Here is a 23,770-nt window from a genome sequence, read left to right as displayed (position 1 = left end):
CATCCGTGCCACCTATCAGTGTTGCCTATCCATGCCCATCTGTGCCGGCTATCCATGCCCATCTGTGCCGCCTATCCATGCCCATCAGTGCCACTTCATTGGTGCCACCTCATAAGTGCCCATCAGTGCTGCCTTATCAGTGCCCGTCAGTGCAGCCCCATCAGTGCTGCCTTATCAGTGCCCATCAGTGCCCATCCGTGAAGGAGAAAACATACTTATTTACAAAGACAAAAACATTATTTTATTCCAAATTTTCGGTCTTTTTTGATTTGTTTAGCAAAAAATAAAAACCGTAGAGGTGATCAAATAACACCAAAAGAAAGCTCTATTTGTGGGAAAAAAATGATAAAAATTTCATTTGGGTACAGTGTAGCGTGACTGCGCAATTGTCATTCAAAGTGCGACATCGCTGAAAGCTCAAAATTGGTCTGGGCAGGAAGGTGTTTAACCACTTCAATACAGGGCACTTAAACACCTTCCTGCCCAGACCAATTTTGAGCTTTCAGCGCTGTCGCACTTTGAATGACAATTGCGCGGTCATGCTACACTGTACCCAAATGAAATTTTTATCATTTTTTTCCCACAAATAGAGCTTTCTTTTGGTGGTATTTGATCACCTCTACGGTTTTTATTTTTTGCGCTACAAATAAAAAAATACCGAAAATTTTGAAAAAAAAAATGTTTTTTTTTGTTTCAGTTTCAAAACTTTGAAAATAAGTACGTTTTCTCCTTCACTGATGGGCACTGATGGGACTACACTGATGGGCACTGATAAGGTGGCACTGATGGGCACCAATGTGGCACCAATGAAGTGGCACTGATGGGCGACACGGATGGGCGACACGGATGGACGACACAGACGGACACTGATAGGTGGCACAAATTGGCACCGATAGCTGGCACGGATGGGCGGCACGGATGGGCATGGATAGGCGGCACAGGTGGGCACTCATAGGCGGCATCGGTGTTATAGTAATGGATGCCAATCAGTGCCAAACAATAATGCATGCCAATCAGTGATGCCCATTGTGGGCACTGATTGGCATCCATTATGGGCACTGATTGGCACCCATTGTGCTGACTGGCATCCCTGGTGGTCTAGGGAGGATTATGGATTTTATTACCTTTTCCCTGGTGGTCTAGTGGTGTCCCTGGTGGTCCAGTGTGGGCATCCTCGGGGGGGCTGTGCTGATAATCGATCAGCACAGACCCCCCCTGTCAGAGGAGTAGCCGATCGGCTCTCCTCTACTCGCGTCTGACAGACGCAAGTGAGGGAAAGCCGATCACCGGCTCTTCCCATTTACACTGTGATCAGCCGTGATTGGACACGGCTGATCACATGGTAAAGAGTCTCCGTCGGAGACTCTTTACCGAGATCGTAGTTGCCGGGTGTCAGACTGACACCCCGCAACAACGATCGCCGCGATGCGCGCCCCCGGGGGCGCGCAGCGGCTCATAATCCTAATCACATCATATGACGTCCGGTTAGGATTATGAAACCACTTTGCCGCCGTCAATTCCCTATAGGGTGGGTGGCAAGTGGTTAACCATTTGACCACTGGGCACTTAAACACCCTTAATAACCAGACCAATTTTCAGCTTTCGGTGCTCTCGCATTTTGAATGACAATTACTCAGTCATGCAACACTGGACCTATATGAAATTTTTGTCCTTTTTTTCACACAAATAGAGCTTTCTTTTGGTGGTATTTAATCACCGCTGGGTTTTTTATTTTTTGTGCTATAAAAGAAAAAATACCGAAAATTCTGTAAAAAAATGAATTTTTCTTTGTTTCTGTTAGAAAATTTAGCAGATTAGTAATTTTTTCTTCATAAATTTTGGCCAAAATTTATACCACTACATATCTTTGGTAAAAATAAGTACAAATTGGTGGATATTATTTGGTCTTTGTAAAAGTTATAGAGTCCACAAGCTATGGCGCCAATATCTGAAAATTGATCACACCTGAAGTACTGACGGGCTATTTCAATTCTTGAGACCCTAACATGCCAGAAAAGTACAAATACCCCCCAAATGACCCCTTTTTGGAAAGAAGACATTTCAATGTATTTAGTAAGAGGCATGATGAGTTTTTTGAAGTTGTCATTTTTTCCCACAATTCTTTGCAAAATCAAGATTTTTTTTACTTTTTTTTTTTCACAAAATTGTCATATTATCAGGTTATTTCTCACACACAGCATATGCATACCACAAATTACACCCCAAAACCCATTCTGCTATTACTCCCGAGTATGGCGATACCACATGTGTGAGACTTTTACACAGTGTGGCCACATACAGAGGCCCAACATGCAGGGAGCGCCATCAGGCGTTCTGGAGCACCCAGGACAATTCTGACATTTCTCTCCTACATGTAAAAATCATCATTTATTTGCTAGAAAATTACATAGAATCCCAAAACATTATATATGTTTTTTTAGCAAACACCCTGGAGAATACAATGGTGGTCTTTGCAACTTTTTACCTCGCACAGTATTTGCGCAGTAATTTCTCGAATGCTTTTTTTTGGAAACAGTAAAGTTAGCCCAATTTTTGCATAATGTGAAAGATGAAGTTACGTTGAGTAAATAGATACCTAATATGTCACTCTTCAAAATTGCACACGCTCGTGGAATGGCGCCAAACATCGCTACTTAAAAATCCCCATAGGCGACGATTTCAATTTTTTTTTACTGGTTATATGTTTTGAGTTACAGAGGAGGTCTAGGGCTAGAATTATTGCTCTCGCTCTAACGTTCGCAGCGATACCTCACATGTGTGGTTTGAACACCATTTTCATATGTGGGCGGGACTTACGTATGCGTTCGCTTCTGCATGCGAGCAAATGGGGACAGGGGCGCTTTAAAAAAAAACATTTTTTTTTTTATTGTTCATTTTACTTTATTTATTTTAGTTTGACATTTTTTTCCCCAAAAATAATTTTTTTGATCACTTTTATTCCTATTACAAGGAATGTAAACATCCCTTGTAATAGGAATATGGCATGACAGGTCCTCTTTACAGTGAGATGTGGGGTCAATAAGACCCCGCATCTCACCTCTAAGCTGGGAAGCCTGAACAAAAAAAAAAGATTCTGGCTTTGATCGTATTAGCGATTCGGTAGAAGCACCGGAGGGCGGCGGGAGGGGGGGGGATGTCTATGGCTGGGTATTGCAGGGTATCACCAACTATGGCTGGGTATCTCAGAGTATGGCTGGGTATCTCAGAGTATGGTGTTGCAGAGTATTGCGTTGCAGAGCATTGCAGGGTATTGGCGGGTGTTGCAGAGCATTGCAGAGTGTTGCAGGGTATTGGCGGGTGTTGCAGAGCATTGCAGAGCATTGCAGGGTATTGCAGAGTGTTGCAGGGTATTGCAGAGCGTTGCGGAGCGTTGCGGAGTGTTGCAGGGTATTGCAGGGTGTTGCAGAGTGTTGCAGGGTATTGCAGAGTGTTGCAGGGTATTGCAGAGTGTTGCAGGGTATTGCAGAGTGTTGCAGGGTGTTGCAGAGTATTGCAGAGTGTTGCAGGGCATTGCGGAGTGTTGCAGGGCATTGCGGAGTGTTGCAGGGCATTGCAGAGTGTTGGCAGGGAATTGAGGGGTTAATTTTCGGTGAGCAGCGATGTGGGCACTGCAGATGCAGCCCACATCGCTGCTGACACCGATCTCTTCCCCCTCCGCTGTACCGATCGGTACAGAGAGGGGGAGGGAGGAACCGGTGTCATAATATGACGCCGGCTTGTTTACAAGTGATCACTCCGTCATTTGACGGAGCGATCACGTGGTAAACGGCCGCGATGAGCGGCCGTTTACCGTGATTCGTGATGCACCGGGTCCACTGGACCCAGCGGTCACGGATGCTCTCGTGTGCGCGCCCCAGGGGGCGCGCGAGAGCAGAATTCTGGGAGGCCGTTAATTAACGGCCTCTCAGAGTTAAACAACCGCCCTGAAGCCGTTAATTGGCAATGGGCGGTTGTTAAGTGGTTAAGTACCCGGTATTGAGGTGGTTAATGACCACAACATACAGGGATATACAATGTAATACTGACATATGTATAATCACACACATAGGTTGAACTGGATGGACTTGTGTCTTTTTTAACCTCACCAACTATGTTACCACTTGCATACTGGGTACTTGTACCCCCTTCCTGCCTAGGCCAATTTTCAGCTTTCAGAGCTCTCACAATTTGAATGACAATGTTATGTAACATTGTACCCAAACTCATTTTTTATAATTTTTTTTCACAAAAATAGAGCTTTCTTTTTGGTGGAATTTAATCACCACTGAGGTTTTTATTTTTTGCTAAACAAACAAAAAAGACCGAAAATTTTGAAAAAAAAACGATGTTTTTCATAGTTTGTTGTAACATTTTGCAAACAGGTCATTTTTCTCCTTCACAGATGGGTACTGATGAGGCAGCACTGATAAGTTGCACTGATGGGCACTGGTAAGCAGCACTGATGGGTAACACTGATGATGAGGTACTAATTGGCAGCACTGATAGGGGGCACTGGTGGGAACTGATAGGTATCACTGGTGGGCACTAATATGTGGCATTGGCAGGCACTGAATGGCACTGATTTGCAGCATGATCGGTACCGATGTCCATCTAACAGCAGCTGCAGCTTCTTTTTCCTTGAAACAGGGGGAAAAAAAACGATAACCGGCATTTGTTTATTTCCGTGATCAGCTGTCATTGGCTGACAGCTGATCACATGGAAAAGGGCCTGCTATGATATGGCCCTTTACCCGATCTATGATCAGTCAAATCTCACGGACTCGGCTATCACAAAGGGCACTGCCCGGAAGCGTGAGAACAGGAGGACGTCTATGGATGCCCTCCCAGCAATTATAGCCCGCACTGTAGCCATCTTTCGGCTATAGTGTGGGTGGCAAGTGGTTAAGTTAATTGATTTTTGTGAATATATTTATTAGCTGGAGATCCTGCCAGTAACAGTACTTCCTCATTCAGACTGACAACACTAAGCTATTATCATCTTGCTGTAAGCACTCACCTGCCCACTGGGCTGCCTATTCATGCAACTGATCATTCTCTAGTGTTTTATGGTTGGTAAGAGATGATGTTGCTAAAACTACTGTACCTCTATTTGGTGAAAGCAGTCGCTCTAAATGTTCAGGACCATTTCTTCTGGTTCTATTTGCTGATTGGTTTGCTTTGACAGGTGAGTGGAGAAAATAAAAACAAAGGCATGTTAAAAAAAAACCAAAAAAAAAACTTGATATATTAAATACTGTTATTACAGGTGTTAACCATCCGAGATACATCCCAAACTATATTCGACCTTTACAGGCATGACTTGGGGGGGGGGGGGGGGGTATTATCAGGACGACAGCACTGTGCAAGGAGAAGCTATTTGTTTATACTTCTCTATTTATTCAAATAAAGAGTTACTATTGTACTAAAATTTTTAAGAGTGTGGTTTCTATGTAACAATTCTTAAAGCGGAGCTCCACCCAAAAACATTTTATGTCATCTAAAGCTTCTTCCTCCTATATTGATACGATCAAGTCTACTAATGCCGCGTATCCACCACCGAACTTTCCATCAGAAAAGGTCAGACGGAATAATTTCATCGGATATTGCGATCGTGTGTGGGCTTCAGCGGACTTTTTTTTTCTTCAAACATTCTGGACCTAGAAATAGAACATGTTTTAAATCTTTCCGACGGAATCAATTCCTATTGGGAAAACCGTTTGCCTGTATGCCTTTCCGACAGACCAAATCTGTCGCAAGGGCAGCTATTAGTTACTGGCTATTGAACTTCCTTTTCTAGTCCCATCATATGTCATCACGTTCTAAACGAACAGACTTTAGTGTGATCATGTGTTGGCAAGTCCATTTCAGCGCAACTCCGACGGAAAGACCCTCAGAGTTTATTCTGATGGAAAGTCCGGTCGTGTGTACGTGGCATGAGAGATCGTTGTCGAATTGGGAAACAGCAGGGGATTGCACTACAAAGATCACTGCAGAGGATAGCTCTGTTTTGAGCTGGTTTATAACCTGACCAGCAATGAGATTCGGTGAGTAAATTTAGGACATTTATGGTAGTGGATCATATGCAGGGGCGGACTGACCATTCGGGCACTCGGGCACTGCCTGAGGGCCCCATGCCACTAGGGGGCCCCATCAGGGTTGCCAGCCTCAATTAAACCTGAGACAGTATGTAAAAATCTGCGTTTATTTAAAAATCCCAAGATTATAGCTGCCTCGCCTCTCCAGTACCTTTTCAGTGTGCGTATGTGTATTCTGTGTGTGTGTGTGTGTGTGTGTGTGTGTGTGTGTGTGTGTGTGTGTATATTGTGTGTCTGTGTGTGTGTATACTGTATTTGTGTGTGTATACTGTGTGGCCCCAATCTCCTATTGCCTGGGGGCCCCATAATCTCTTATTGCCTGGGGGCCCCATAATCTTCTCCTATTGCCCGGGGGCCCCATAATCTACTATTACCCAGGGGCCCCATGAGTTGTCAGTCCGCCCCTGATCATATGTGGACACATAAAGAAAACGTTATAAAGATAGCTTGAAGAGACTTTCATATACACCTTTTTTATTGTTTTTTCTTTTTTGGACTTTATTAAGAATCACTATTATTGTCATATTTGTGGGGGAATTTTGGGATATATATGATTGATTTCATATGTGATTTGCACTAAAGCACTTTACAAACCTATTGGTTTATATGATAAGATTTGCACACATACCTTTTTCAGACACATATGTATTTTTTTTTTCACTCAGCACACTGGCATTTATATGTGGGAGGACATAGTCCATCACATTTACTGTTATATAGCTACAGACAAGTATTAAGCACTAGAAACCCTATACTTGCAATTTTATTACAATAGTAATGCCGTGTACACACGGTTGTATTTTCTGATGGGAAATGTTGGATGTGAGCTTGTTGTCGGAAAGTCCGACCGTGTGCATGTTCCATCAAACATTTGCTGTCAGATTTCCGCCAACAAATGTTGGCTAGCAGGTTATCAAATTTTCCGCCAACAAAACGTTGTTGTCGGAAAGTCAAATCGTGTGTACACAAGTCCGTCGCACAACAGTTCACGCATGCTCGGAATCAAGCAGAGAGAGCCGCACTTGCTATTGAACTTCCTTTTTCTCTGCGCATAGTACGTCTTGTACATCACCGCGTTCCCACATTCAGAATTGTTGGCCAACATTTGTTTGACCGTGGGTATGCAAGACAAGTTGGAGCCAACATCCTTCGAACAAAGATCCATGGTTTTGTTGGTGGAAAGTCCAATTGTGTGTACAGGGCATAACTCTTTGTATAAATGGAGAAGTATAAACAAACAGCTTCTCCTCCAACAGTGCTGTTATCCTGATGATATACATTTTAAAAGGGTAAACAAATGGTTAGGTGTCAGCATTGCCCCCCCCCCCCAGCTCCCCTTACTTACCCGAGACCCCTTTCGATCCAGCGCCGTTCACGTTGGCAGATCGTTTCTCCCCTCTCTTCCAGGTCTTGTTGGCTTTGCTGGGGCAAAGGGAGCCATTGGCTCCCTGTGCTGTCAATCAAAGCCAGTACAGTAACAAGGAAGCAGGGGGTAGCGCCGAGTCCTGTCTGTGTCAACGAATGTAGCAGAGGGACTCAGGTGTGAGCACACACAAGTGCAGAGAGGCCACTGTACAGAGAGGAGGGGCCAGGAGCGCTGGCGGCGGACCCAAAAAGAGAAGGTAAGTATAGACATGTTTGTTTTGTTTTTCATTACCTTTACAAACACTTTAAATAAAGCTCCCTTGATTTTGACAGCTGCATTGATCACCCAGGCGCAGTTCACATTTCTCCTTAATGACTTGGTGTTAAATACATACATAAGATTACCGTATATACTCGAGTATAAGCCGAGATTTTCAGCCTCTTTCTTGAGGCTGAAAGTGCCCCCCTCGGCTTATACTCGAGTCATCGCCGTCTGTCTGCCCGATCAGCGTGTCGAGCAGACAGATGGCGGCCATTCTACTATTCAAAAGCCGCGCCTCCGTCTGTGATAGGCGGAACACTCAATTTCCCAGCAGTCTGTGTTCCACCTATCACGGACATCCTCTCATCCTCGTCCGTAGTATGAGGATGAGCGGATGTCCGTGATAGGCGGACCACTGACTGCTGGGAAATTGAGTGTTCTGCCTATCACAGACATCCGCTCGTATGCTCGCATCGAGCGCAAATCAACACTCACCAAACTTCTACTAACACGAAATTAGCAGAAGGAGCTGTCACAATTTCTACCGTGCCTTGCAGAACTCATGACTATCTCTTCTTGCTCCCCTGTCTCTTTACCTCTGAGCCACACCTCAGTTCCATTCAGCCTGCTTTCAATCCATGCCTAGTTTAGCATGAAGCATTGTGGGCAATACTTTGTACCTGTCACTCCTGGATCGGCTTAAGCAGGTTACCTGATTAACTGGGTATAAAATCCTCTCACTCTGAGGACTTTGTCAGTTCATTTTCTCATGTTTGCCAGTGTTCCAAGACTGACTCCGGCTTCAGAGCCTGGCTTTGTTTATTGTTATCCTGACTTCTGGAATCCCTGACTGCGGCTTTACCTCGACTGTCCCTTGGCTAGTCCTGTCAAGCCCCCGTACACAGATTCACAGCCCCGGTAGCTTATCTCCTTGTTACCGTGGGCTGTGTGTATTTTCAAGGGTGAGCGTACATCTATGCGCCATGGACTCCAACCTAGGTAAGCCCTTACAGGACCCCAAAGCGTGGCGCATGATGATTGAACTTCCTCTTTGTAATCTCGTAGCACGTCTAGTACGTCACTACGTTCATGTTTTCTTGCCTTGACTTGCCATTTGTATGCAAGACAAGTTGCTGGCCAACGACCTTCGGACAAAAGACTGACGTATCGCCTGCAGAAAATCCGATCGTGTGCACAAGGCTTTAGGGTGTCCTTTTATGTTGTTGATTTTATTTTTTAGAGAACTGGGATAGGGTTGAGTGAATTGAATAGGATGCTCCAAAAACAGATTATGGATAGAGAACAGCAAAGTAGCAGGCATTAAGGCACACACTGTATAAAAGGTAATAATGGTGTCTCTTCCGTTACAGAGCAGCTGTTTTTACTGTAAGTGATCTTGTGTCGATAGAGTCACTTAAATCATTATAATACAAAACTACTCTATAATGACCCAAATGCTAACTCTTCATGGTGTTTATGTGCAACTACACTATGGGGTTTCTATAAAATATGTTGGCTTTGCTCACCTTTGACTCGTATTGGTCCTGTACTTCTCTCTATGATAGACCATGCATCTGAACATTGCACTCTGCAGATGTATTCTGATCCATCATCTGACATCTGGACATCGGACAAAGTCAGGGTTGCTATGTAGGTGTTTTGGTCTTTAGATGTTTCATCTCTTTTTATAGCTTTGTTCAGCTTTACAAATTTTAGTTTATCTTCCAACTTTTGAAGCCACAAAACTGTATATGATAATGTGGCATAATTGTATATTTTGCACTCCAGTTCGGCAAGTTCTCCTTCTGTCAGTTCTGGTACCTTTATTTCTCCAATTTCTGGATCAAGCAGCTCTGCTGTAGAAATTCAGACTCAACGTCAGTGAATGGAATAGCACACAAAACAAATACTGTGACATTCCCTACCTATGTCTGCAGTCACAGGGAATGTACTATATATTAATACAATTACACACCCACACATACACAATTTCACCCTCTATATGTAATTACCATAAAACAATTTTTAACCACTTCAGCCCCAGAAGATTTGGCTGCTCAATGACCAGGCCATTTTTGCAATATGTCACTGCGTCGCTTTAACTGACAATTGTGCAGTCATGCGACACCGTACCCAAACGAAATTGATGTCCTTTTTTCCCTTCACAAATAGAGCTTTCTTTTGGTGGTATTTGATCACCTCTGCGGTTTTTATTATTTATTTAACTTTTTTGCTATAATAAACATCCTACGTTTTTCAAAAAAACTGTTTAGGCCGATCTGTATTCTTCTACATATTTTTGGTTAAAAAAAAAAAAAAAAATAGCAATAAGCGTATATATTGATTGGTTTTGCGCAAAAGTTATAGCTTACTACAAAAAGGAATAGTTTTTTATTATTCTTTTTTTTTACTAGTAATGACAGTGATCTGCGATTTTTATTGGGACTGCGATATTGCGGCGGACAAATTGGCCACTTTTGACACATTTTTGGGACCATTGACAATTATACAGCAATCGGTGCTAGAAAAAAGCACTGATTACTGTATAAATGTCACTGGCAGGGAAGGGGTTATCACTAGGGGGCGATCAAGGGGTTAACTGTGTTCCCTAGGTGTGTTCTAATTGTGGGGGGGGGTTGGGACTGACTAGGGGAAGAGATAGATTGGTGTTCATACTTTGTATGAACACACGATCTGTCTCCTCTGCCCTGAAAGAAAGAATCGGGATTTGTGCGTTTACACACACAGATCCCAGTTCTCACTCTGTCACGATCGATCGCGGGTGCCCGGCGGTCATCACGCTCGCCGGGCACTCGCATCGACTCTGGACACACACTGCCTAGTGGCCAAAAGGTAAGATAAACGTAAGGTAACATTGTTTCACCCAGCCATGCCCTTCTGCCACAGTAAAACTGCAACGGCTGGTCAGCAACCAGTAGGGATGAGCTTCGAGTTCGAGTCGAACTCATGTTCTACTCGAACATTGCCTGTTCGCCTGTTCAGCGAACAGTGAACAATTTGGGCTGTTCGCAGAAAATTCGAAAAGCCGGAACACACTATACAAGTCTATGGGAGAAATCTAAAGTGGTCATTTTAAAGGGTAATATGCAGGTTACTGTCCTAAAAAGTGTTTGGGGACCCGGGTCCTGCCCCAGGGGACATGGATCAATGCAAAAAAAAGTTTTAAAAACCGCCGTTTTTTCAGGAGCAGTGATTTTAATAATGATTAAAGTGAAACAATAAAAGTGTAATATTCCTTTAAATTTCGTAGCTGGGGGTATCTATAGTATGCCTGTGAAGGGGCGCATGTTTCTGGTGCTTAGAACTCTCCCTGCACAAAGTGTCATTTGTGCAGGAAAAAAAGTCTTTTAAAATCACTTGCGGCTAAATTGTCGGGTCTCCGTAATACAGAGAACACTCAATGAGTGTTCTCTGTATTAGCCGACAATTCATTCATTCATTGATAAAAAAAAAAAAAAAAGCGTGGGGGTTCCCCTAAATTCAATTACCAGGCCCTTCAGGTCTGACATGGATATTAAGGGGAACCCCGTGTCAAATTTAAAAAAAAAATTGACGTGGGGGTCCCCCTAAATATCCATACCAGACCCTTCAGGTCTGATTTGGATATTAAGGGGAACCCCGCATCAAATTAAAAAAAAAATTGACGTGGGGGTCCCCCTAAAAATCCATATCAGACCCTTTATCCGAGCACGCAACCTGGCAGGCCGCAGGAAAAGAGGGGGGGACGAGAGAGCGGCCCCCCCTCCCTCCTGAACCGTACCAGGCCACATACCCTCAACATTGGGAGGATGCTTTGGGGGTCTGTGACCCCTCAAAGCACCTTGTCCCCATGTTGATGAGGACAAGGGCCTCATCCTCACAACCCTGGCCGTTGGTTGTAAGGGTCTGCGGGCGGGGGGCTTATCAGAATCTGGAAGCCCCCTTTAATAAGGGGACCCCCAGATCCCGCCCCCCCCCCCTGTTTGAAATGGTAAGGGGGTACAAAAGTACCCCTACCATTTCACAAAGAAAGTGTGAAAATGGTTAAATAAGACAAACACACTTTTGAAAAATTCCTTTATTAAAAATAAAAAAAATAAAAAAAAGATTCCAGCGGTGCTAATCCACTCTTGCTATCCAGCGACGGATCTCCGGGGTCCAGCGATGGATGATCATATCCAGCGACGGGGGATCTCTCAGTCCAGCGCTGTCCATACATCCTTCTTCTGTCTCCATTGCGGAGACACTGAGTCCAGAGATCCCAGCGCTGACGTTTCTTATATTAGGAGGGCGGGGCCACCCGTCATCTGACCCCGCCCCTCTGACGCTGGAGAGGGAAGCCAGGGGTTCCCCAGTGACGTGTGGGTGACCCCGCCCCCTCTGATGTAACGGAAACCTGCGTTACATCAGAGGGGGCGGGGTCACCCACACGTCACTGGAGAACCCCTGGCTTCCCTCTCCAGCGTCAGAGGGGCGGGGTCAGGTGACGGGGGGCCCGCCCTCCTAATATAAGAAACGTCAGCGCTGAGATCTCTGCAGTGTCTCCGCAATGGATACAGAAGAAGGATGTATGGACAGCGCTGGACTGAGAGATCCCCCGTCGCTGGATATGATCATCCATCGCTGGACCCCGGAGATCCGTCGCTGGATAGCAAGAGTGGATTAGCACCGCTGGAATCTTTTTTTTATTTTTTTTATTTTTAATAAAGGAATTTTTCAAAAGTGTGTTTGTCTTATTTAACCATTTTGACACTTTCTTTGTGAAATGGTAGGGGTACTTTTGTACCCCCTTACCATTTCAAACAGGGGGGGGGCCGGGATCTGGGGGTCCCCTTGTTAAAGGGGGCTTCCAGATTCTGATAAGCCCCCCGCCCGCAGACCCTTACAACCAACGGCCAGGGTTGTGAGGATGAGGCCCTTGTCCTCATCAACATGGGGACAAGGTGCTTTGAGGGGTCACAGACCCCCAAAGCATCCTCCCAATGTTGAGGGTATGTGGCCTGGTACGGTTCAGGAGGGAGGGGGGGCCGCTCTCTCGTCCCCCCCTCTTTTCCTGCGGCCTGCCAGGTTGCGTGCTCGGATAAAGGGTCTGATATGGATTTTTAGGGGGACCCACGTCAATTTTTTTTTTTAAATTTGATGCAGGGTTCCCCTTAATATCCATATCAGACCTGAAGGGTCTGGTTATGGATATTTAGGGGGACCCCCACGTCAATTTTTTTTTAAATTTGACACAGGGTTCCCCTTAATATCCATGTCAGACCTGAAGGGCCTGGTAATTGAATTTAGGGGAACCCCCACGCTTTTTTTTTTTTTTTTATCAATGAATGAATGAATTGTCGGCTAATACAGAGAACACTCATTGAGTGTTCTCTGTATTACGGAGACCCGACAATTTAGCCGCAAGTGATTTTAAAAGACTTTTTTCCCTGCACAAATGACACTTTGTGCAGGGAGAGTTCTAAGCACCAGAAACATGCGCCCCTTCACAGGCATACTATAGATACCCCCCAGCTACGAAATTTAAAGGAATATTACACTTTTATTGTTTCACTTTAATCATTATTAAAATCACTGCTCCTGAAAAAACGGCCGTTTTTAAAACTTCTTTTTGCATTGATCCATGTCCCCTGGGGCAGGACCCGGGTCCCCAAACACTTTTTAGGACAGTAACCTACATATTACCCTTTAAAATGAGCACTTTAGATTGTGAACGTTCGAGTCCCATAGACTTTAATAGGGTTCTAAAGTTCACACGAAGTTTAGGTCTGTTCGCAGGTTCTGGTGCGAACCGAACAGGGGGGTGTTCGGCTCATCCCTAGCAACCAGTTAAAGAAAATTAAAGAAAGGAGGTTACATCCACAGGGTTACTGAATGGGCAGTACAGCCAGCCCTGCTGAACCTGACCCGGGCCCCATCAGTTCAAAAGTGGGGCCCAGGCATTTGGCGAGCAGGAGGGACGGCTGTTTTGCCCTATATCTCCTTTTGCGATTTGTGCCCCCCTGCTGTCTGGCAATGTTCATTTTGTCAATGAAAATATTTTTGTCATATTTTTTGTCAGCTGCATATTTTCAGTGATGAAAACAAAACACTTGCTGTAGAATCTGTTTCTCTGAGTTCATTGACAGACACAGCCTTCTTTATTCAGAACGGTAGGGTTATATCATCTCCGCATGAGTAGGACTAGGCAGAAAAAAAAACAACCCCTGGCTGGGCTGTCCTCCGTCAGTATATAATCCCCTTCCTGCTCTAGGTATTCAGTTTAGTAGCAAGCATTATTAGAAGTATCAAAAAACTCCATAGAGGGGTGGATGCTGTGTCTGTCAATGAACTCAGAGAAACAGATTTTACGGTAAGTTTTGTTCATTGACAGACACAGCTTTCTTTATTCAGAACAGTAGGGACGTCCCAAAGCAGTGCTGAACATGAGGGGTGGGACAGCGAAAAATCCCAAGCTTAACACAAAAGCCAACCAGAGTACAGAAGCTTCATACAGGACAAGCTGGAACCCAACCTGAACGATACCCCTTCAAGAGGGATTTGACCCTCTTAACAGCAGCCTGCAAAAAGCTTGCAGCCAAAAAGGCACCCGCAGATGCCAACCCATCCACTTTGTAGAACTTGTGAAAAATGCGCCACAAATGCCTGAAGACAGAGGGTCCAAGACGCACTAGGCACCCGAGAAGAATGAGCCGTAACAGGGAAAACAGGAACCCAATTCCTGACAGAATAGCCCCAGAGTCATGTCTGATCCATGTAGAAGAAGGTCGCAGAAGAAACAAACAGCCCCTTTCTTGGTGAGTACAGAGAGCCTGACCTCCAAAAGACTCAGTGGTTGGCAAATACAACCAAATGCCCCAAACCACATCCCAGGCAGATACAGCAAATTCCTTGGGATGTGTTGCCAGGGACACAACAAAAGAAACACAATGTCCTTTTCAAATGGAAACCCAGGGACGGAACTATAGAAAAGGGCGAAGCACCGCCTAAACCTGGGTAAGGTGAACGAGAAGTTAACGTCACCCTTTTTGACACCCTGTGAGCAGAGGTGAAAACCACCAAGAGGCCACCTTCCGAGACAGAGTAAGCAGTGGAATCTCCTGATATTTTGAGAGAGGGAGAAAGCGCGGCTCCTGGAGAACCGAAAACACCAAGTTCAGATCCCACGACGGTAGAAAAAAATTGCACCGGTGGAAACAGACGTCTAACCCCTTGAATAAAGCTAAGCACCAGGGAGCGCAAGAACAGGGGATGCTGAAGAAGACCACCAGGCTGACACCTGGCCCTCAATGGTACTCGAGGCGCATCCCTGCTAACCCCCCCCGTAAATGGGGGTTGGAATTGGAGCCAGCTAGAAAGAACAAGGATGAATGCCTGGTGCTTCACACCAGGATATATGCGCTCTCCACACCCGGAGGTTAAAACCTCCTAAAAGATGGACTCCCTAGCCATCAACAGTGTCGGAACTGCCGCACCTGGCTCAACACAACCACGCCGTTAAAACCAGTGACTCTAAGGCAGGATGGAAGCACGGCCCTGGGACCATAGATCCTCCCTGAGAGGCAATTGACAAGGAACGCCGGTGATCAGGCTTACGCAGACCGACTGGACCATCCGGGGATAATAGAATGAACCCCACAGCTGTGATCCTGTGTAAAAGCCACAACAGAAGCTGGAGAGGAGGAAAGGCATAGGGAAACATCACTAGCCCCATGGGCCACCAGAGCTGCCAGAGCAACCCGTGACCTTACCAGAAACCTTGGTACCATCCATTTGAACCAGGACACCAAGAGAACTACCTCATGAGTGTCCCAGTGGGAACAAACATGAACAAACACGGCCCAGTAAAGGGCCTATTCGTCCCTCACCAACTGAGGTATCTGCCTGTCAGCATTACACTACTAGAATGCATACGCCGGAAAAGCGCCAGGGCTGCCACATCCTATTTGACCAATCGTGGTTGCCTTGTCCGAATAGAACCATACCGGGAGCCCCCGAAGTCGATCTGTCCATGATCCAGACTTAGCCTGATCGCTTGAAGTTCTAGGATATTACCTGGTAGTCCGGATTCCACCAGCGTACAATGACCTTGAGCAGAGCTCAGTCCCAGGACATCCTACCCAGACCGACTAGCATTGGTGGTCACCCTGTTTAATACAATGGGAGGAAGGATTTAACCCGCCAAAGAACCGGAGAGCGAGCCACCAGACCAGGGAACCCTGGTTTCCTAACTCAGCCGAGTCCGATTGTCCCGAGACCTCGGGCATTTGTCTCATGCCAGGATCTCCCCGAAGGGAGCTTGTATGGAACTGCACAAATGGAATTGTTTCAAAAAGGTAGAAACTCTCAGACCCAACACCCACACACAGGTCCGCATAGGGCCTACCTGCTGGACAGAAAAATTAAAAACACAGCATGCAACTTCTGGAATTTGTCCAAGAGAAGAAAACACGCTGGCCAGAGCTGAAGCTCGGGCTTAGATAATCCAACGTTTCTGGAAGGGCCCAAGCAGACTTCAGATAGTATAGATGCCTACTGAAATCAGTCAAGGTCTGTATAGAAACTACATTGCCCTTTGGGGTAGCCAAGGAGTGGCAGAAGAAGATCGTCCAGGCAGCCAGGACCGCAAAACCCCAAAGATGCAACCCCGCCCAATCCGGGGCCAACACCTGAACTCCCAAGCAGTGGTGGCCAGACTGTGTGATGATCATGCGCCGCACCCACAGCAAAATGGAGGAACTGCTGGATTCGGGCACATGACGGAATGCGTAAACAAGCATTCGTGATGTCGATAGAAACCAGAAGATCCCCATGATGAACAAGTGCTACTGCCGTGCTAATGAACTCCATCCTGACCTTCTGTACCCACACAAGGCAGGTCAGGGCCTTAACCACTTGCTTACTGGGCGCTTAAACCCCCCTCCTGCCCAGACCAATTTTCAGCTTTCAGCGCTGATGCACTTTGAATGACAATTGCACGGTCATACAACACTGTACCCAAATGAAATTTTTATAATTTTTTTCCCACAAATAGAGCTTTCTTTTGGTGGTATTTAATTACAGCTCGGAGTTTTATTTTTTGCTAATCAAACAAAAAAAAAATGCAAAAAAAAATCATGTTTAATAGTTTGTTATAAAATTTTGCTAACAGGTCATTTTTCTCCTTCATTGAAATGCGCTGATGAGGCGGCACTGGTGGGCACTGATAGGCTGCACTGGTGGGCACTGATAGGCACGGTTAAGGTGGCACCAATAGGCACAGATAAGGCAGTACTGATAGGCACAGATAAGGCGGCAATGATGGGCAAAGATGGGCACAGATAAGATGGCACGGATGGGTGGCACGGATGGGTGGCACAGATGGGCACTGATGGGCGGCACTGATGGGCACTGGTAGATGACACTGATGGGCACGGATATGTGGCATATGAGGTGCAGCACTGTTGTTGAGGCAGATTGTGGGCACTGATAGGTGGCACTGTTGGCACTGATGGGTGGCACTGTGGGCACTGATGGGTGGCACTATGGGCACTAATGGGTGGCACTATGTGCTCTAAGGGGTGGTACTGATGGGTGGCACTTTTACTATAATTAGGGGGCACTGGTAGGGGGCAGGTGGGCACTGACGACTTGGCCCCAGCTCGCCGTGATCGGGACTGAAGTCCCTCTCACGGCTGCTGGTGATCAGCTTTTTTTTTTCTCCTCGCGCTATCAGCACGAGGAGGAAAAATAGCCAATTACCGGCTCTGTTGTGATCACATGATCAGCTGTCATTGGCTGACAGCTGATCATGTGGTAAGGGGTCGGGATCGATCCCTTGCTCCGATCTGTGATCAGGCGAGTCTCATAGACTCGCTGATCACAGAGCGCGCCGTGTGTGCCCCTCAGGCCGCTTGTGCACGGGACGACGTCAATAGACGTAGTTCCGGCAAAGCAGGTCCGCCCTGTAGCCGTCATTCGGCTATAGCGCGGATCTCAAGCGGTCCGGACATGGGAACCATGACAAGCACTCTGCAGCAATGGAGTTTGCACATCCCCCCCTCCCCCGTGGAGAACAGCAAGCGGTCTGGCAGTAGATGCCCATTGAAAGTATTGACATTCAGGGTAGCCCCCAAAATACCTGTCTAAGCACCACTCAGGAGACCTTAGAAGCTCAGCAACCAGGGGAACTACGGCCAAGGCGTGGCTGACATACTGCAGTGTCTATGCCATCGGTCCGGCAATGAAGCAAAGGCAGGGGAATTCCCAAATGGGTACCTCACAGCAAGCATTTTTTTTTTGTTTTAGAAACACAGATGCGCTGTTGACCCTCAAAATTTTCAAGGACAAAAGAGGGAAAAGGGAACGCTTTTGCCGCGCAGGACTGCTTATGAGGTATCGGCTCTCTGCTGCATCCCCCATCTTGAAAGGTTCCTGCACAGATGTAATAAGTGTGATAACATGCCCTACTGCAGTCATCCTCACTCCCTAACAAGATAGGGAGCGTGGCCACCACCCCGCAAGGTGGGCCATGTCCTCAGAGCCAGATAGGAGACAGAGGGAGGAGGGGAGGGCAGGGGTGCCATATACTAGGCAATATGCCCAAGCGCTATCACAAAAAAAACAGGGGGAGGGGGCCACCAACTGGAACACCCCTGCCCGAGGTCCACATATGGGATGACCCTCACAGTCCAAGGGCCCTTTACATGGGGTACAAAACAGAGCCCCTCACAGGGGGCAAATACGGGGGGACACATTCCGGAGCCACTCACAGGGGGCATATACCTGGGTCCCAATCCAGGAGGCCACAGAAGCCGTGGCCCAATAGGTACAAAAAAGCATCCCAGTAGACAGCAAATGCGTGGCCCACGGAACAGACAGCCAGTCGGTAGGCTTTTGGACCTCCAAGCCGTGGCCTAAATTTTCAGCCGCCGGCCGTGACTGCGGTAGGCCACAAAGCCGTGGCCTAAATTTTTTGGCTGCCGGCGACGAGAGCAGCCCCTCAGCTGGTAGGCTGCAAATTACAGCCACTCACCTCCCAGGCCCAACCCTAGATGCCCCCCCCAGTAACAACCTGAAGGGGAACTATGTCCCAAAGCCCCTAGGCCAGGAGCCTGGGCCTCACCGGGGATGGGGGGAGGGGGTGGAGGAGACCCCTGGAGGGACTGACCACCCCAGGGAGTACCCGCACCCCACACCACTCCGGGGATGGAGAGGAGGGGACCCCTTACTTACCTCCCCAGTGGAAAGCGCGGGTAACACTCCAGGACAGATCCTCCTCGCCACTGAAATGGGGGGAGCTGTCGGCCATGAGGTACGCTGCGACACAGGCCGAGACCCGGTCGCATGCGACCTCGCAAGACGTTTAACTTGCAGGGCCAGCCCCTGTCCAGTGGGGCTATGTCACTTATATACTGGGTTGTACACGTATAATTATACTTTCTTTCAAATATAGAAAGCCCATTTTACTTGACTGCTGAGCTGAGTGCTGACCGATTCTGCAGCTGTCTTTTAGCAATGTAGGGACCGAGGCACAGTCTGCAAATCACTAGCTACTAGGTCCACAAAGGTCCTTTCAAGGACTGGTATAGGTGTACAGTATATAAGGTTGTACACGTATAATATACTTACTTTCTTTCAAATATAGAAAGCATATTATACTTGACTGCTGTACTGATGAGCTGATTGCTGCCCGATTCTGCAGCTGTCTTTTATTAGTGTAGGGACTGAGGGATAGTTTGGTGTTTGGAGCAGGGACAGTCTGCAAATCACTAGCTACTAGGTCCACAAAGGTCCTTTTAAGGACTGGTATAGGTGTACAGTATATAGGGTTGTACACGTATAATATACTTTCTTTCAAATATAGGAAGCATATTATACTTGACTGCTGTGCTGCTGAGCTGAGTGCTGACCGATTCTGCAGCTGTCTTTTATCAGTGTAGGGACTGGGGGACAGTTTGGTGTTTGGAGCAGGGACAGTCTGCAAATCACTAGCTACTAGGTCCACAAAGGTCCTTTTTATAGGTGTACAGTATATAGGGTTGTACACGTATAATATACTTTCTTTCAAATATAGAAAGCATATTATAGTGCACTGCATGCAGTGCTGCTGACCGATTCTGCAGCTGTTGTTTCTCAGTGTAGGGAGAGACAGTTTGGCTTTTGGAGCAGGGACAGTCTGCAATTCACTAGCTACTAGCTAGCTACTATTAGATCCACAAAGGTCCTTTTATGGACTGGTATAGATGTACTATTTGGTGTGCAGTATATAGGGGTGTAATACACGTATAAAATACTTGTGCATATAGAAAGCATAGTATAGTGCATTTCCACTGTGCAGCATTGTGACTGCTGAGCGGTTCTGCAGCGATACTACAAAGAGTGACAAACGCAATTAAAAAAAAAGTATTATAACTGGTGTGATAGACCAGTGGCCCCCAAAAACGACAGATTGAAGCGGGGTGTTATATACCTTCTTCCACATACATACTGGACTTCTCTAGAGACTTTTGTCACAGGGTCATTTAAAAAATGACAGGCAGAGGAAGAGGCAGGCCCTTCCGCAGGGGTGGTAAGGGTAGGGCAGGAGCAACAGGCTTGAGCCAAAGTGGCAAATTGCAGAAGATGCGTGCGATTACGTCAAAGAACACACCAGACTTGGTTGAGTGGCTACTCAGCCTTACTCTTCTGCACCCTCCTCATCCTCTCGATCTGCACCCTCTTCTTCACTCTCTGCTGTGTGCACCCCCAAAGACACTACCACCAACACCACCACCACCACCATACACCCTTTTCTTGAGTCACAGGAATTATTTTCCGATCCACCACAAGACATTGCAGATGCGCAGCCACTCTTGACATTGGATCAGGAAGAGGAGGTAGCAACAACCACCACTCAGCAGTCTGCCGACAGTACCCAGATCAGCCCAAGGAGGAGGTTGGTTCCCAGTGTTGCTGCCTACTCTGAGATCTCTAATTATAGCGGTGGGGAAGGTGACATCGATAATGACATGTCTAGTGATGTCACGTGGGTGCCCACAAGAGAGGAAGAGGAGGGGAGTTCAGAGGGAGATATGGACCAGCAGATAGGGAGGAGAAGCAGGCGGAAGTTAGCTTGCACAGGAGGGACAAAGCAGACTGCTAATGTATCAGGAGTGAGGCATCAACCATGTACGGTCACATCTGGCTCTCCCAGGACGTCGTTACATGGCTCCGCAGTGTGGGCTTTTTTTAACGTGTCTGCTGCTGACAATAGTGTTGCCATCTGCAGCCTTTGCAGTCAACGCATAAGTCGTGGTAAGCCCAACACTCACCTAGAGATGACCGCCTTAAGAAGGCACATGAGCTGCCATCACCGAGCCCAGTGGAGCAATGGAACCCATAAAGCCACACTCCAGGCTCTCACCGTCCAGCCTCGTCTTCTACTTCTCCTTCTCCTCTCTCCTCACAATTTTCCTCCACTCCACCTTTCATCATGCCGTTCTCACATTTTTCTGGAAAAAGGCAGGCTTCCGTGGGCCAAATGTTCGAGTATAAAAAAATGATGACGCCGGATAACCCTCTTTCCCAACGATTGACGGCTGGCTTGTCAGAACTGATAGCCCGCCAACTACTGCCATATAAACTGGTGGACTCGGAGGCCTTTAGAAAATTTGTGGCCATTGGAACACCACAATGGAAGGTCCCAGGAAGGAAGTATTTCTCACAAAAGGGCATCCCAGAGCTATATGGCCATGTTCAGCGGCAAGTGAATGTATCTCTGGCACACAGTGTCGGTGCCAAGATACATCTGACCACAGACACGTGGTCTAGCAAACACGGGCAGGGAAGGTATATAACTTTTACTGCCCACTGGGTGAACCTTCTGATGGCTGTCAAGCATGTAACCCGTGTAGATTTGGTTTTACCACCATGGATTGCATGCAGGCCTGGCTCTTCTTCTCCTCCTCCTACTCCATCCTCCTCCCTCTCCTCCTCGGCTGTCTCCTCCTTTTCCGCTGCTAGCGTCTCTTCCGCTGCGCCGCCCAAGATCCCCAGAACCTATTCGACATGCCAGGTGAGACGTTGCCATGCTGTGCTGCGTCTGTTGTGCCTGGAAGCCAAGAGCCACACTGGCCCTGCACTCCTTTCAGCTTTGCGTTCACAGGCAGATCAGTGGCTAACACCTCTCAATTTGACAGTTGGTAAAGTGGTGTGTGATAATGGTGCCAATCTGCTTAGCGCATTGAAATAGGGCAAAATTACACACGTGCCATGCATGGCACACGTCTTAAACTTGGTCGTTCAGCGATTCGTTGTCAAATACCCTGGGGTCCAGGACATCTTGCGGCAGGCAAGGAAAATCTCGGGCCATTTCAGAAGATCTTTCACGGCCATGGCTCGCCTTGCTGACATTCAGCGGCGACACAATCTGCTGGTCAGATGTCTTATTTGCAATTGCCCAACGCGATGGAACTCAACCTTCTATATGCTTGATAGGCTGCTCCAGCAGAAACGTGCAGTTAACGACTACCTGTACGAACTCTGCAGCAGAACAGGTTCTGGGAGCTTGGTTTTTTTCACCACTCCAGTGGCTGCTCATGTGCGATGCATGCAGACTTCTGTGGCCATTTGATGAGATCACCAAACTGGTCAGTCGCAGCCATGGTGCCATCAGTGACATCGTACCTTATGCCTTCTTTATGGAGCGTGCATTGCATTGTGTCATTGATCAAGCCATGGAGGAGCAGGAGCAGGAAGATGAGGAAGTCACAATTCTGGATGAATTCCCAAGGGGGGCTACTCTATCTGAGACAAGTCAACAACAGGAGTCTGAAGAGGAGTCAGAGGAGGATGGTGCCGGGGCAGATGAGGAGGAGCAAAAAGAGCATGCCTTAAACCTTTCTGGGATCCCTGTTGTTGTGCGTGGATGGGGAGAGGAGAACGAGGAGGATGACATTATCCTGGATGATGAGCAGGAATCAGGCCACCACACCGCTTCCAGTTTAGTGCAAATAGGGGCCTTCATGCTCCAGTGTTTTTACAGGGACCCCCGTATAAAAAGCATAAAGGTCAAGGACCAGTACTGGGTGGTAATGTACTCAGACCTCTGGTACAAACACAAAATGGCGGAAATGTTACCACCGTCACAGAGGGCTGTCAGAATCGAGCACTTACAGGCCTTGCTTTGAGAAATTATACATTCTGCTTTTGCGTGCGCTGGCAGAAGAGGAATTCCCACTACCAGAGAAAGAGTTGCAGGTACCAATCCAATAGCGCGTGCAAGAAGAGGGCGGTTTGAAGATGTGTTGGTGACTTCTGATATGAGGTCATTCTTTCAGCCAACCCATCGACAGGTGTCATCCGGATCCAGCATCAGGGAACGCCTATACCGACAGGTGTCCGACTACATCAGGTGAACAAACGATGTGGACGCTCTGAGAAGTGATTAACCCCTGGACTACTGGGTGGGCAGGCTTGACCTCTGGCCAGAGCTTGCCCAATTTGCAATGGGACTGTTGGCTTGCCCCTCATCCAGTGTCCTGTGCGAAAGCACATTCAGCGCAGCAGGGGGAATCGTGACCAATAAGCGCACTCGCCTAGCTCACGACAGTGTTGACTACCTCACATTTATAAAAATGAATGAGGCATGGATCTCGGGGGAATTCAACACATGTGACCAGTAGACCATGTATATGAATAACTCTATAAACTATTTATTTAATCGAGCACACATACCTTTTTTCTACCTTTGGCTCACTTCCTTGTACAAAAAAAGCACACCGTACTATATGCCCGTACCCTCCTGTTTAAAGAGGTTGAGCGGTGTCATATTTTTGGGTCCCGCAGCAAGTTGCTGGTATCAGTGCTGCTGTCAGTGCTCTCTATCTCGGTGCTGGTGCCAGTGCTCTCTCTCTATCTCGGTGCTGGTGTGGTGTCAGTGCTCTCTATCATGGTGCTGGTGTCAGTGCTCTCTAGCTCGGTGATGGTGTCAGTGCTCTCTATTACGATGCTGGATTCAGTGCTCTCTATCACGGTGCTGGTGTCAGCGCTCTCTCTCTATCTCAGTGCTGGTGTCAGTGCTCTTTCT

At 47.1% G+C, this 23,770-nt stretch overlaps 1 protein-coding gene across 3 annotated transcripts in view; it reads right to left on the bottom strand.

The window, feature by feature from the left end:
- LOC143923724 (uncharacterized) overlaps positions 1-23,770 on the bottom strand; it is a 101,371-nt gene that overhangs the window by 27,890 nt on the left and 49,711 nt on the right. For 2 of the 3 annotated variants that reach the window (XM_077447536.1, XM_077447537.1), the window contains exons 7-8: positions 9,249-9,578; positions 5,105-5,176 (exon numbers count right to left, since the gene is read on the bottom strand). In XM_077447536.1, coding sequence (XP_077303662.1) covers positions 5,105-5,176; positions 9,249-9,578 — 402 coding nt within the window. The remainder of the gene's footprint in view (positions 1-5,104; positions 5,177-9,248; positions 9,579-23,770) is intronic. The other variant, XM_077447538.1, reaches the window with a different exon arrangement.

Source organism: Lithobates pipiens, unplaced genomic scaffold (assembly GCF_037356315.1).
Source record: "Lithobates pipiens isolate NorthernLeopardFrog02 unplaced genomic scaffold, aLitPip1_a1.2 Scaffold_22, whole genome shotgun sequence".
Lineage (NCBI taxonomy): Eukaryota > Metazoa > Chordata > Amphibia > Anura > Ranidae > Lithobates > Lithobates pipiens.
This window is presented reverse-complemented; position numbering and strand designations above follow the sequence as displayed.